Source organism: Terrapene carolina, unplaced genomic scaffold, assembly GCF_002925995.2.
Source record: "Terrapene carolina triunguis isolate 2854851 unplaced genomic scaffold, T_m_triunguis-2.0 Scaffold113, whole genome shotgun sequence".
Taxonomy (NCBI): domain Eukaryota; kingdom Metazoa; phylum Chordata; order Testudines; family Emydidae; genus Terrapene; species Terrapene triunguis.
This window is the reverse complement of record NW_020664464.1, coordinates 31,368,418-31,384,107: the sequence shown is the minus strand read 5'-3', so window position 1 is coordinate 31,384,107 and position 15,690 is coordinate 31,368,418. Positions and strand designations below refer to the sequence as shown.

Below are 15,690 nucleotides of genomic sequence, written 5' to 3'. Positions count from 1 at the left end.
TCCAAAAATATTTAAATAAATGGTATTCTATTATTGTTTAACAGTGTGATTAAAACTGCTATTCATCACAATTATTTTGTTAATCTTGCGATTAATCGCAATTTTTTAATTGTTTGACAGCACTATTTAAAACACATTGTGAAAATTAAGGAAAAAACAATTTACCTCATATTCCAAAAAAGTTTAATATTGCATACATATATAGCTCATCAAAAATTCCATATAACAATCTTTAATTGAGCCTTTGTATATACCTTGTTTAAAAACTATCAAATTTGTTTTGTCTGCTAGCAATAGCCGGGCAGCGTTACAAAAATTCAAGTCTAAAGTGCAGTCGCTTTAGCTTTTAGAAAACCTTTTAGTTGAAAACTTTGGTTTCCTTCTGGTATGCATGGCATGGATTGCTGTGCACATAAAATCCATCATGCATTAAGAGAAGGATCCTTTTTAAAATGAGTTACTATAACCACAGTTTGTTATACAAAGTGATCTGCTCTGTCTTGGCTAAATCTTGTATTTAATATAGCCTTTATCTGGAAACGGGAACAACTTGATCCTGCACTTTCAGGAGATGGATTTGAACTGATAAGCCACTTGCATCTCTAGTATTGTGACCTTATCTTTAGAAAAGCTGCACCAATGTGTATTTAGTAGAGCCAGCTGAGATTTTTCACCTAGAATTATTTTGATGGAAAATGGTTTTTTTTCCAAAAACTTTTTTGAAAAATGTATCATTGAAATCAAAATCTGCTTTTCACAAAATTTTGCATGATTTTACTAAAATTCTTACATAAATCATTTGAAAATTTGTTTATCAAAGATCTGGTTTTCAGTATGTACGGATTTCAATGAATATGCCAGTAACAAATGTGGAAAATTTCATGACAAAACAGAAAATGAAACCATGTTCAAACACTGCAAAATGAAAACAATTTTTCATGATTTTTGACCAGCTCTAGGTTTTAGTGACATGTCCCTTATATTTAAAAAAGTGCTGGTTCCCTGAAGTTTCAACATAAATACATAGAAGCTTTGCACATCTTACAACTGCTGAGTTTACTGCATTGTTTGCTGACAGCATTGAGCATTTATATGAAAGAAGTCACTGGATTATTTATATCTGGACCCAAATTTTATCCCCAAAAGAAAAAGCCATTATATTTTCTCTTCCAGGGTAGCTGTTGAGTTCATCAATCCTCTACTTCAACTACAAATGGTTCTTTTACAGCTATTTTGCCACTGTTCACGATCACACAGTCTTGAAGAGGGCGGTCATGTTCATCTGTCTGCTGAAGTTCTACAGCGTGCACCACAGACTATTAAAACAAAACACTTACATTTAGTAAACAAAACAAGGTTTGTAATATCCAACACAAGGCAAAAGACTAAGTGACCTTAGCATAAAAATAAATTTTCTGCAGCTTTTCTACTTGGATCTTTTCCTGCTTAGTTCCTACTACTCCTGAGAGCATTCTGCACCAAAAAATGAAAAATGCCACACACAATCTTAAAATTCTGCAAATGTTATTTGTCAAATAAATGTGGAGGCTCCAGTGTGGCACTGGGGAACACAGGCCATTGGCTGCACAGATATGGGAGATCACTGTGCAGCTCCCCCCTCCGGGACATAGACTCACTAGTGAGGCTGTACGCAACCCTGACACAGCGCAAGGACCGGGCCTGCCCCCGAAACACCCCAGGGCCCTGCCCCTCTGTGCCCGGTGCACCAGGTGTGAGCAGGCAGGCTCAGCAAGGCAGGATCCAAATATGGAGGGGATCCAGGTGTAGGTTGAGAGGGTTCTGTGGAGCAATCTGGGTGCGAGTGGCTCAGTAGGGGATCTGGGTGCACAGAGCCTTGGGGAGGGTTTTGGGTGCCATGGTAATGGAACTCTGCAAGGGGATCCAGGTGAAGGTGGTTGGGGCTCAGCAGGGAAGGGTGGGTGTGGGGGGGTGAGGCTCGGTGGAAGGGTCTGGCTATGAGGGGATCTGGATGCACAGGGCTTGGGAAAATGGGGGAGCATTTCCCTACACAGCGATCCCTCCCCCTGCAGCTGAAGAGCAATAGGTGCAGGAAGCATGGGGTGTGGAGAGTTTGCAGAGCTTCCTCCAGTCAAGGGGAGAAATCTGGAAGTAGGTCTGACACGGCCCCGAATGCCATGCAGGGGAAGAGGAAGTCCCGTCCTCCCCAGCCCAGCCGGTACTAGCAGCTGAGCCCGGTGCAGGGTAGGAGCTAACAGTTGGGTCTTTCCCAGTCCTGTTCCCTGCCCCACTGTGATTTACCTCTCTACCAGCTGTCCTGGGCACCTGAAACATACTGCTGGGGAGGGTCTCATGACCGCTCTTGAGATTTCCCTTTGCTTCCCTGTCAGAAAGTCATTTTTCTGCGGAGAAGCAAAGAAATCTGCAGGGACATAAATTCTGTGCATGCGCAGAATTTCCGCAGGAGTAGTTCCCACATAAACTAAGCTAGGCTGGGTGCTTAGATAACAACTCACCATCTAGTAAGAAGCCTGAATTCAAATGCTATGTGCCCTCGTATCAAAGGTGGACCATTTTTAGGAAAGAAAAAAAAAATGTCATAGCAAAGGAGGAACTGAAAATATCCTTACAGCCGATAAAGCTAACAAGCACACACAATTCTATCCATGCTCTATCATCAGTAATTGAATCCCAGGATCATGAAGGCTGCCTAGTAATTTTCTTCTAATCAGAAACCCTACTTGTGTATGGAGTAATCGTATGACTCCTCTCATACTCTGTATAAATCCTTTCTTACCTAAATCAAAGTATTGAGCGAGTATCATGACCTCCACTCAGATGGATATGGGGGGAACACAAGCCTGAGACCAGGCATATACTTAAAATACTGTTTTGAAGGACACAATATAGCTAGGATTATCAATCGTCTGGCCTGAGATGTTTTTGCCAGGTAATGAAGTTCTGATTTAAAATTTACTCTGAATCTGCCAGAAAAGTTTCAACTCCTGTTGTGGCTCTTAAAAGATCAAATGAAATCTTCATGCTCTATATAGAAAATATCTGTAGAATAGGTTCCACATCTGTCTACTTCAAAACAGAGATGAGGAGAGTGGGAAAACAAGGTGTTAGGGCAAACTCAAATAGCAGTAAGTGAAGTCAGGTATAGGGTGATACAGCAGTGTTGTGTACAGTATTTAGGCATTTTGTGGTTTTTCACAGTAATCAAGTGTCAATGAAATATTTTGTAACTGTGTACCTAATATTCTGATGATGTTTGTACATATCTGAATAAATTTATTTTCACTCTAAGATTCTGTACTATAGCAGACACCACCATTGAGAATATTACCCATTTTTACAAAACTGGGTTGTTAGCTTGAGAAACCAGTAAATTCATTATTAAATGGATAAGAAGATTAGTGCAAGAGGAACGTGAACTCAGATAGCACTCTACAATTTAGGACATCCAAAGGTCTGAGGGTTCCAAACACTGTATAATAGCACTGACTACCTGCCACCAGCCTACAAAGGAGTCTGCCAGAAGCAGGCTAGTCACAAGCATCAGGAAATATGAAGGTCAAAGTGACTACTTAGTTTCAATTTCTGCAATGAACATTTGTTGTTTCATAGGACATTTCAAAGTTAAGTGCTTTACATTTCTCTGTCTTGTATACATTATAGATAATAGAAACCAAATTCTGCTGTCAACTATAATGGATTTACATTGTTGCAACAGCCAAATTTGGTCAGATCTATCTACTATGATACTATATTTTTTAAACCTACCATTCCATCAATGACTTTGCCAAATACTACATGTTTTCCATCCAGCCAGGAAGGTTTTGTCACAGTGATGAAGAACTGAGAACCATTGGTATCTGGACCAGAATTAGCCATGCTAACCCATCCAATTCCATAGTGCTTGAGTTTAAAGTTCTCATCTGGAAACCTCTCTCCATAGATACTTGTTCCTGTGACACAAAACAAAAGCAGGTTTAGAAATGTACTAGCAGCAATATAATTAAAGCCATAGAATTAAATTTCCCTTTGGTTCAGAAAGCAGGAAAAACCGTACAATTTTTAGTAATTAAGATGATTCAGATGTTGGGTAATCCCATCTCCTCACTGCTACACACAACACAGTAAAGGTGTTCTGATCCAAAACACTTCATATGTACAAAGGAGTATCTTTGAAAAACCTACCCGTAGACATGGAACAATACTATTTGTTTAGTAACAACTATGTGCTCGGCCCTCTACAATGAGTTTAAACAAGATAATAAGGGCTACTGAAAAAAATTAGCCATGTCTTGAGACATTTTTAACATGTAACTTTATAACTGAACCATTCTTTTTCTAACATGAATTACTTTTTTTAAACAATGAGTCCGTTAGGCTAACCCAAATTTAGTTAGCATCCATGGGAATTTATTTAATTAGGTTATTTAATTACAGAAAGACTGCACTGTTCTCTAAAACAGAGAATTTAGAAGGGAAAAAATAATTGGTGTAGGTTTAAATTCCACTGTTATGAGAAAAGAAAGCTACGTGGATCATCTGTCTCTTACTCTGTATATACAGTGCCTAGCACAATGGGACCCCATTCAGAGCTGGCCCCTAAACACTACTATAATAAACATGATTAATGGTAATACAGTGAGAAAGTAGACAGTGTTCACTGCATTGCTAGATTGTGTCTTTGGTGCTCTAATCTTTGGCACTTTCCCTTTCCCCACAATCTGTTCCTATGGGTAATCACTAGCACTGTTATGTAGACAACTCAAACTGGGAGTGCTTGGAAGGAGCAGGCAGGCAGGAAAGAAAGTACAGAAAATAGAAGAGGAAAATCTAGAAGAAAGAATGCATCCTACACAAGAGAGACTGCCCTTTATCAGTTAAGTGCTGGATCCAGAAAAAGCCTGTTCCTGCCACTTCCTGTTGACTGAACTATGTGAATAGCCAGATCATCTGATGTGTTAAAAAAAAAAAAAAAAAGCCACCAATGTGGCGCACACTTATTTTCAAATCTATCTCCCACATTTCATCCTTCATTGGTATGAGATGCTCCCCACGTAGACACATTTCAGAAATGAATCCAAGTAACTAAAGGTGATCGCAGTAACCTGGACATGAAGCTTTTGATCAACTAAGTAGCAGCAGGAAGATGTATGACCATTCTAGTCCATCTATTTTAAATGGTTAACGCAATTCTCACCCTGAACATTTTCAATCTTCTGCTCAAGAATGTGATTGGCAGAAACAACTTTACTCAATTACAGGAAGAAAAGGATGACTTGGGTACCAATGGGTTAGGATAGAAATTGGCATGAGATGCTGAACAATGCAGAATTTAGTTCTATGCCTCATCCTTTGCAGTCTTAAGGAACTTCTCCCCTAGGAGACTGAGAAGGATGGGAAGTCTACCTTCCACTGGAGCACTGAGCAAGGATCAGTTTTTGGAATTAGATGATCTACATGATCAACTGCATGTAGCTGTAGAGAAGCTTGCAGTGCTGGACCTTGCACACCAGCATGCTGTACTATAGGTCAAGTCCAGGATATGAACAAAATTAACATCAAACGTTTTCTCCAAAGACCGAGGGACAGATTCCCCAAGCAGCCTGTACAGCAAAGTGGCAGCATTACTACAGGCCCCGAGGAGAAGGAAGAGTAGAGGCAGGAGTGTAGGCTGCATTCAAACTTTCAGGTGGCAAACCTGCTATATAGTAATCTCATCCTCTAGAATGTGAATGTTATTACTGCTTTTGCACCCTATCTCCCTGCAGATAATACTGCCTTTGTTCAGAGCCACTTAACTGTTTTCCTAAAAAAGTAGTTAAAAAGAAAATACTTGGAGGGGACAGGACCAAGAGCAACACCTTGCCCCACCACATACACAAATAGCATGGATCTCATATATTTGCATTTGCATAAGAATCTTTTTCAAAACCTATACTATTCTCCTAAGCCAGTTGGAGCAGCCCACCATTGTTTTAAAACATTCTCAGCACATACCTTTTTAAGATATATGACCACAGAAAACTGGTCATATTTCAGTTGACATTATGAAGCTTTAATTGTACATATCATCTGGCAACTAAAGTTTTGGTAGCTAATATCCCATGACTCCTGGATCAGTTGTTCTAAATTCTTCTGTATCTACAGTGTCTTTGGCATCCATTTTAACTCAATTAAATGCTTTGTTCATTCTTTCACTATGCTGAACTTGCATGTAAAGCTGTTAGGAGGAGAGTTGGAGGATAATAAGCATGTTACCTCCAGTTCCATCTCCAGCTGTGAAGTCTCCACCTTGAATCATGAAATCTTTGATCACACGATGAAATTTACTTCCTTTGTACCCATATCCTTTCTAAGAAAAGCAATAAAGCTCCAAATGAGTATATATGCATTTTTATGCAGGACATTTATCTATGGAAAGAGGCAATCAATCTGAATGTTAGGGTTTCACAGATTATAAACAAAATAAGGGAAAAATCGCAAGAAAAGACTTTGTAATAGGGCACTACCACCACTTTCCAAAACGACAGCAAGACACAAAAATACATGAAGCAAAATAATGTAGGAGGTGGGTGAGTGCTGCTCATGCTATGCTGGGATACCACAGAATAAGGGATGGAAGAAGCATACAATTTCATGATAGTGACAGCAAGTTACAAAATTCTTCCTAATTCAAGAGATCCTTATTTGCTATTCAAATGATCATACCACCCAAATTTACTAGTCCCAACTACAATTTAGGGATGGATTAAGTTCATAGTTTAAGGACCAAGGTCTGCAGAGGCCTATGTAATGGCCTGCACAATGAAATTTTGAGAACAAAGCTGTGAAAGGAGTTTGGGATTATAGGTAGGAGAGATGGGCCCATAAGATGGTTCTCTTATATTACTATCCCTAGAATGAAAAAATTATGGACAATCAACGTGGAAAGTTCACAACTGAAATGTCATTTTGTAAAGCCGTACTTTTTCACCTTTTATTCTCCACCCAAACTTGTATGTTGTGTAAAAGAAAGAAAACAAACATACTTCCCCAGTTGCCAGTGCAATGAAGTTCTCAACAGTCTTTGGGACAACTTTTCCAAACAAGCCAATTACAATTCTGCCAACATCTTTCTCTCCGATCTTCACATCAAAGAACACCTGGATATTTTTATGAAGAAAACAAAATTATACAAATATGATAAAAACAGACTAAACTTCGTAAGTATTAAAGCAAATGGCCTTTGGATGGTATTATGTGAATGGAGTTCTAAACAGCATGCACTTTTAAGAAAAACCTCTTAAAGCCACTTTATTCACAAATTATGCAGAAGAATGTGCTAAGCATTGTGAATACCAGTTCTGGAGTTTCATTCATCACTTTAAAATGCTCAGACAGAAAGCTACATAAAGTTACAATACCAATCCTGTAGACATGTTTCTAAGAGCTTTTTTCACAGATGCCAATACCAAAATGTATATGAAGATATAACCACAGTTTGTTGGTAAAGATATGCCCACTTTTAGCATTCATGAATACCAAGGTAGGGGGAAAGTTTTAAACAACCAATGCTGCTATTCAGATATATGGACAACAACGGGGAATTACAATACAGGGATTCTCAAAAGCCAGTTTTCCATCCACTTGGAGGTGAGCATATACCCACTTACACTAAAGGTGGCACTATTTAGATCACTGAAAGCAATTGGTCATCTAGACAAAAGTGTACACAATGTAGTTTATTTGGCTAATTAACGGTGAGAATTATTATCTGTTAGAAGCCAGTTGCCTTGCTAAACACAAGTTTAGAAGTCTGCCTAGAGAAATAAACATGTTGACTTGAAGTTGGACATCTCACTTCATAGAATCTGCAGTGTAAGAATGTTTCTATAAAATCATTTGAAGAAGGCTAATGAGTTAGAGTATTTTAATGTAGTTCAGACTCAATCAATTTTCTTTGAATATGCAGATATTCTAAAGGGATTAAAAACAGGAATAGCTGTCAGAAAGTGAGATATCTTTTAACTCACAAAAATCTAAATAAAGACTGTTGCGCCTGCTAAGAAAACACTGTCCTCTTTCCCGCTCCCCCACCCATGTGTGTGTGTCATACTGTGATGTGGTATTTGATGTTCCTTGTGGCATTCAACAAAATATTATATGGCCAACAATTTAGCTTGGTAGTGATATTAAATGACCATGGTCTCTTTCCCATGTGAATGGGTCTTTCATTCTCTCCTACTAGCTGTTTCTGTTATATCTCCTGACCTTACATGGGCTTTTGAATATGAAGGTTGACTATGATTACAGAAATGTCCAAAGGGCGGATGGGAGGGGGCGGGGAAACTTTGGTCCACCTAGTCCATTTTCTTGCCACTTGGCATGAACACCCTACTTTTTGGATGTATCTAGAATTATTATTCAATACTAGTTAGAGAGCAGATTTTCAGAACGGTGCCCATGAAAACCGGGGTGTGTTTGCACACTTGTCTGAATCTGGCCCTAAGACAAATTTAAGGAAAGGGTGATTTTTTTATCTCCTGTTCCAACGACCGCCCTCAATTATCTATTCCACATTTGTTTCTGATCACCATGGAGTAGAAATCCTGTCTAACCTTCAGCTCTTACAGAATTTTTTTAAGGAAGCACAAATGTATCATACAATAAGGTACACCAGTTCCAACAGGTGTGAGCCTCCTGAGACATCCACATGGCTTGGAACATTCATCTGGTTGTCAGATAGTTTCACTGTTTATGAGGAGGATCTGCAGAACTAATGCAGGGTTCATTGACTGCCTACTGCTTTTAAGGCAACAACAGAGGCCTAGTAAATTAAGATAAATGTTCTCTTAATTTATACCAGAATGTCAGTGTTTTACTACATTTTACATTTGATTCATATCTGGCTGATCTCATAGTACCTGCTTTTCAAGTTTTGGCAAGTAGGGGTAAGAACAGAACAACCTATTCTAAGAGAACACAAGGAGAGATGGCAAAGCAGTAAACTGATCCAACTTCCCATACTGCAAGATTTAATAAATGGAGCCCTGGAGGGAGAAGGCAGGGTATGACTGAGCTCTGACTCACAGATGGTTAAAACACTAGTCGAGTCACTGTAAATGCTAGAAAACAGGTCCAAACAGTACTTCAATGAGGAGTAAAGCATGAATACAATTAAATATTGTAAAGTTTTTTATAAAATGAATATTATGAAGAGCAGGATATGTTTAGCTAATGAAAGTTTGAATGGTGCAGGTAGCTGCTGAAAGAGGATATTCTGGGACTCATTAGCTAGTAGTTACAAAACTTATATAATGGAAATATTAAAATACTCTTAAAGAACTGCAACTGTGTCAAATACCTAAAGGCACCTGGCTTTTCCTCTCATTCTCCATAACTAGTTGAGATGTTGTACCAATGCAACCTCATGCCGTTATATTCCACTTGCATAATATTTCCACAGAAGGCCAACCACTCGGTAGGAGTCAACATATATGGATAATGAAAACATCCAGTAATATTAATTAAATAAGATACAAAGTAAAATAAACTACAACTATAACCCTCCATTGTTCAAATCATAGGCTAACCACCAACTGACGGAGCTAGGAAAAAGATTCTCCAAGAAGCAAATTATTCCATAATTATCCATTGCAGAGTTTCTTGAATCTTCCTCTGAAGTTCCTGACAATGGTTGAGACAGTGTACTGGCCTAGAGGATTTCTGGACTGATCTGATCCAGAAATTCCTGTGTTTTCCTGGCTCCACTGAAGCAAGAGAGATACCAGGCACTAGTACTAACTCCTGTGTCAATTTTGCTTGTCCACTGCATGTACAAACACATATTCACAGCAGGGAGTTGCACTCTTACAGTGCTTGAGTTGCCATAGCTTTGTTACCTTCAATGGACTCCCACTGACTTCAGTCTACCCCATGAGAATTTACTCTGTATTCCACCCAGTGCTATGTACTCCCATAGAAATAAGACATCAAAAAGGTAATCTAATCCATAACAACAATATTATGTAGTATTCATCTATCAGGTTTTATAAACATCAACTAATGGATTGGTTAATATTTGCAACAGCTCAGTGAAACCAGTAAGTATCATTATCCCCAGTTTATAAACTAGGGAAGATTACATGAGCTGGCTATATAATGAGGAGGCCTTAGACAGAACTTAGGAGTTTCTAGATCCCACTCCTGAGCTCAGCTCATGCAGACATCAGAGCATGGACACACTGCACATAGGGTGCATGATCTGAGCACAAATAACGGCTACTAACCACGATCATTCCCTACTTTCCTCCCAACTTTCTTAATCGACAAGACTGGGCTGGGTCTCTCTCTCCGCTGTGGAGCTGTGACGCTGCAAGAAGTTAGCACTGGTACTACAATCTCTCCCCCATCAGATCCAGCTGTTGCTCCGATCGAGTTTACAGGTTAAAACACAAAACACCGGGGAGCCCCAGACTGGGGGTGCCTGAGCTAGATGCACAGCAGAAGACGGGTTTACACTGAGACAAGGGTCAGCGGTGCAATTCCCCCCTTACTCACCCACCCCACAGGTAGTGTTTAATGGGGGCGGCGCTGGAGAGGGGCTTTGTCCCCAAAAAGGGGTCAGCAACCCGCAGCTGGCAGGGCTCCAGCCCCGCCCCTCGGCTGGAGTCACCTTGGCAGTCACGGTGGGTCCCCTCTTCTTGAAGCCCCCAGCCCGCAGGGGCCGCGCCAAGACGCAGAAGCAGAACAGGGCCCAGAGAAGGGGCGGCCGGAGCCCTGGGCGGCGCGGAGCCTGCAGCGACCAGGCGGCGGAGCGGCCCATCTCCTGCTGCTATTGCTGCTCCGGGACCGCGGAGGGTGGGACGCGTCTAGGGGCGCCTGCGCCCGGCTCCCGGGCCGGCTCCTCCCGCTGACACCGTGGCGGGGGGCGGGGAAGCCCGGGCCCATCGCAGCGCGGGAGCGGCGGCGGCCTGGGCGGCAGGCGCGCGGCCAGGCTGGCTGCAGCAAGAGTGCCCCGGGCGGGGGGAACAAGCCCCCCTTTTCCCGCAGCCGGAGCCCCGGGGCATCCTGCCAGGCTCTGCCCCCGCGTGCGGGGCTGGGCTCGGCTCTCCCTTGGGCTTGCCCCGCAGCACCCACAACGCTGGGGCTCGAGCTGCTGCCTTGTGAGAGAAGGAGCCAGTGGTGCTCGCCCAGCCCTGTAGGTGCGGGAGCCCCTGGCTCCGCTGTGCAACTCAGACCCCGCCTGGGGGCCCTGCCACGCTGGTGGAGGCGGAGCCCGCGTGCCTGGGTATGGGAGGCCGGATCCTGCACTAGCCCCTGCCCGCTTAGCCTGTGCATGGGCACCGCTGTCTGCCCCGGAGAGTGGAAGCTGCGGCTAGGCTGGGATACCTTAGTGCCAAACTGGGCTCTTAGCTGCAGATGCTCTAGTTGAAGGCTGAAAATCTTGTATATAAACCCATTTGTCACGCCTTTGGGGAGGGTTAGGTGCCTTCAGACTCAGCTCTTGGGAGCAGGGAGTGGCTTCTACAATGTGTTTGTACAGCACCCAGCACAGAGTAACCCTGAGCTTGGTTGGAACTTTGGGTGGTAGGGCTGTATAAAAACGAGTGGTGCTACAGCACAGAATATAGACACGTGATCCATAGCAGGGTTAGGTCTGACATCTGATGTGCTGAGCTCCTTAAATTGTAACGCGGAGCCCATACTGCTCCTATCTGGGAATCTGACGGGCTAATCCTGCCATGGACTTCAGTGAGAGATGTGCCTACATATATCTGCGGGCAGAACTTGCTCCTCAGTTTGTGTAGCTTGGTTGAAGTAGTAGAATTTAAGGAGGTATGTCATTGAAAACTGAGCCTTGTTGTTTGGGGTTATTTTGTTTCTGTTCAGTGTAGTTCTTTGGGAAGATACACAAACATGGAGGTGAGGGGAAATAAAAATTTAAATACAAAAACATTTCCAAAGATTCCTTAGTGTTATATTCCTGGGGGCATTTTCCACCAAAAATTTAAAAATTCTGCAAATTTTATTTGTCGAAATAACACTACATAATCACACCAGTTTCAATTATTTTGGTAATTTATTTCAACATGCCTTCCAGCAAGTATGTCTGTAACAATCTAGACACACACAAAAATTCCCCCAGGAGTATAGAGTTAAAGAAACTCCTATGACAACCCAGTTCCTGTTTCTCTGCCCCCTTCTCCCCTCCCCATCCCCAGACCAGCGGGGGTGGGAGGACAGACACCCACAAAATCTCCCCCACAGAGCCCAGCAGTGCCCCCCAACCAATACACCTGAACCCCTTTCCCCTCTTAGAGTCCAGCTGGGAGGCCAGAAACCCACAACCCCTCCCCTCCAGAGCCCAGATGCACTCCCCCTTACCCAGACACCCACCTCCTCCCCTCCCCAAACCCAGGGATCCAGCGGTAGAAACAGCCTGATGCTCTGTTCCTGGCTTGCATGGAGTTTCCTGTGCGCTGCCCTCTCCTTCCCTCAGGGCATGCTGGGAACTGCAGCTACCAGGAGCCCTCTAGCTCAGAGGTTCTCAAACTGTGGTCCACGGACCTCTGGTGGTCCGCGAGCTCCATTCAGGTAGTCTGTGGATAGTTCCCTCTAAGGTGCGCGCCTGGATGGCTGCACTAATTAGGTGCCTGGACCTTAGAGAAGACACACATGTAAGGTGAGGTGGTGGCCTTGGGGGGAATAGGGAGTAGGTGGGAATGGGCAGTGGGGTGAGAAGAGGGGGTGACGGGAATTTGGGACGTGCAGGACTGTGGCGGCCAGAGAAAGAGGTGACTTTCCCCAGATCCAGGGCAGCAGCTGCCGGGGAGAGACCCCCCTCCTTCCCAGCCCCAGCTCAGGGGCTGCTGTGGCAGGGGAGGGGGCGCACATCCATCGCATTAGAAAGGTAAGACTACTGATATTAAAATATGAGATGTGTGCTTTTATTTGTAGAACAAAAAACATTAATTAATTTTTTAAAATAACTTTACAATAGTTGTACTAACGGTACAAACAATATTTGGAAAGATCATTAAGTGGTCCGCCAAGACCCTCAGCAATTTTCAAGTGGTCTATGGGGAAAAAAAGTTTGAAGAACCACTGCTCTAACTCCCTCTCCCTCCCGCCAGCTGTGTCTTCTATGTGCAAGTTGGGCTCTGCCAGGTCCAGCAGCCCCTAGTGGTGGCTAGCAGCACTGCACTGCATTTCTGTGGGAGAAAGGAAATTCTGCACTCACAATGTTAATTTCTGCAAAATTCTGCATTGTGCAGTGGTGCAGAGTTCCCCCCAGGAGTAGTGTCAGCAAATCACACAGCTTCTGGGTATGGTGTTCTGTCCCATCTAGTGGCAGTGAGACCACTTAGAGCGAGAGAGAGAAAATGGGTCTGCTTTAGAGCCTTAACTAACAGCCAGTTGGCTTTTAGCTCATGGGGTAGAGGCTTATGCTTTAAGTTCCAAAGGCCCCAGGTTCAATCCTGTCTGCAGACAACAAGGGTCTATTGGCATTACATGTGCACAACTGTATTTGTAGCTGTATGCCTTTCCTTTTAAAGAGGAAAAGGACTGCACCAGAAGCAAGCCATTATATTTATATAGCTCTCCAATTCCATCACCCACCATGACTTCCCATTAGCAGGGATAGAAGCTGGATCCTGCTCCAGCAAATCATTTTAACTATGTCTTTGGCTAATTTTCTTATCTGATCGGAAACATTTTATATGGTATTCCTCCTGAATATTGATGCCCCTCCTATCTTAGACTTATACTATGTGTCCCAAGAAACTTTGTAGTCTCCAAAGTTTCTGTATCTGAGTAAAAGTGGAAGGCATTCACTAATTTTTTCCTAAATCTTTCAAATGTAATTTCAGATCTCCACTATTAACCCTTCTGCTGCACCTGCTGCTTGATTCTTGATTGTACTAAGACTGTGGTCAGATGGCTAAAGTAAAAAATGTAGTTATCTGGCATGACAGAAAATGTTTGTCAGTGACTACAAGGCAGAACTGAATTGTAAAAAAATGATCACATTTATCTGGCCATTTGATCCATTAAACTCCATTTCCTCAGGAAAGGGGAAAACAGTAGTGGCTCAGAATCTGGGGAGCCAGTTTCTCCTAGTAATGCTGCTGGAGGAGCTGCTGTAATCGAGAGCAGGTATCTGAGAGGAACTCATGTGAACTGAAGATTCTGCTGCCTCTGGACCCCTGCAGTGATGAAAGGTGAGAGTGGTTGCAAGGCTCTTGCAGTTTGAAGATAATAGTTGAGTTTGGGGAGTGGGCAGGTGAATGTGAATGACTTACAATTTTTAGGAAAAATCACCATGACAAACTTACTAGCCTAAGCCCTGAGTTTCCAATCTGAGCAAGGTGGGTGGACCCTTGCTCTTGTGCAGAGTCCAGGGTTCTTACAGGAGCTTCACCCATGCAGATCAGCTGAGGATTAGAATTCCTAGTGAACTTCAGTGCATGGGGCAAGACATTTATTTGGTTTGGATTCAGCTTGTTAGTTTTGCTTGTTTCATTGACAAAATGATAACTTGTTAATGTTCGTGTAGGTGGTAATAGTATTTCGTTAATGACACCGTTAGGGATAATTCTGCTGCACATGCACAAAAATATTATTAATGTTTAAAAATCAAAGTAGGCTGGAAACTTTACAGTTTCATACATTGGGTGCCCTTTCTGACAGTGTTCTTTAACCACGAACAATAATTGAATATGTGCATCTTTTTTATATTGGTGTAAGAAACCCATTGATACTTAAGAGTTAAGGTTCAGCTGACTGCCCTATGTTCATTATATTATAGAATACTGGGCAATGTGACTTTCTACTGAGTTAGGATTTATGTGGAAATATAACAAAATGTAATACAAAAACTGTACTAGTTTATTACATTGCATAGCTATAAAGAACAGTGAGCCATGCCATGTTAGCTTTGTTAGAAGATAGTTAATGTTGAAAAGAATGTAAACAGATAACACCAGCTGAATCAATTTCACTACAGAAATATTCCCAATTAAACACAAAAGAATTAAAGGTTAAAAATATGGAAAGGGTCACTTAAGTCATCCATCTCCTCCATCTTCTTCAACTTACTTTGCTCATTAGTGATATTTATTAATAAAATGTGTTGTTGGCTGTTGGACTTTGAGAAGAATTAAGTTAGTGATGGAACAAGGCTGGATATGTTTTGTCCTTGTTACAATTTTATAGTGGTGGTTGAAAGTATTATTGTCTACTTTTGATGTTAATGTTTTTATGCTTAGATGTGGTTGAGATGAAAGCTGTATGGAGTAAAAGTATTGGGGGGAATTATTGTTCTTTGACTGTAAAAAAAAAAAAAATCAAGATACATATGTGTGCAAGTGATGAGGAGAATGCTGACAGTACAATAGCAAGAATCTGTACCACCAAGTTTCTATTTGTAGTGTGTGAGTCTGGAAGAACAGAAATATGACTGAATGAAACATTATTTTCTCAACTTTATTTAATATGCGTGATAAGTAGCTTGTTTCCTATAACTGTTGTGGGCAAAGAAAGGGCAGTGCAATGGATTGGCATGACACTGAAGGAGAAAGGATGGTCTGACCGGCACTGGCAACATTTCCATACTTTCAGTGTTTAAGTTTCTGTGTCATGTTAGATTTGAGTGGTGAGCTATTGTCAAGGCTGGATCCCCACTTTGAACTTTAGGGTTCAAATGTAGGG

General features: G+C 42.1%; 1 protein-coding gene across 1 annotated transcript; it reads right to left on the bottom strand.

The window, feature by feature from the left end:
* Nucleotides 1–166: 166 nt before the first annotated feature.
* On the bottom strand, nucleotides 167–10,896 carry PPIC (peptidylprolyl isomerase C). The gene is made up of 5 exons (XM_024193387.2): nucleotides 10,652–10,896; nucleotides 7,026–7,139; nucleotides 6,256–6,349; nucleotides 3,766–3,950; nucleotides 167–1,316 (listed from the first exon to the last, which is right to left on the bottom strand). The coding sequence occupies exons 1-5, from the start codon at nucleotides 10,799–10,801 to the stop codon at nucleotides 1,191–1,193; spliced, it is 669 nt and encodes a 222-aa protein (XP_024049155.1). The 5' UTR covers nucleotides 10,802–10,896; the 3' UTR covers nucleotides 167–1,190.
* Between the last annotated feature and the right edge of the window lie 4,794 nt (nucleotides 10,897–15,690).

Bases quoted from the DNA above. Each gene is read 5' to 3' on its own strand.
- PPIC (XM_024193387.2), bottom strand. From the start codon at position 10,801: ATGGGCCGCTCCGCCGCCTGGTCGCTGCAGGCTCCGCGCCGCCCAGGG. The intron at 7,140-10,651 runs GTGACTCCAGCC...AAAAATATCCAG, and splicing joins GACCCACCGTGACTGCCAAG to GTGTTCTTTGATGTGAAGAT. The intron at 6,350-7,025 runs GTATGTTTGTTT...TGCTTTTCTTAG, and splicing joins TTGCACTGGCAACTGGGGAA to AAAGGATATGGGTACAAAGG.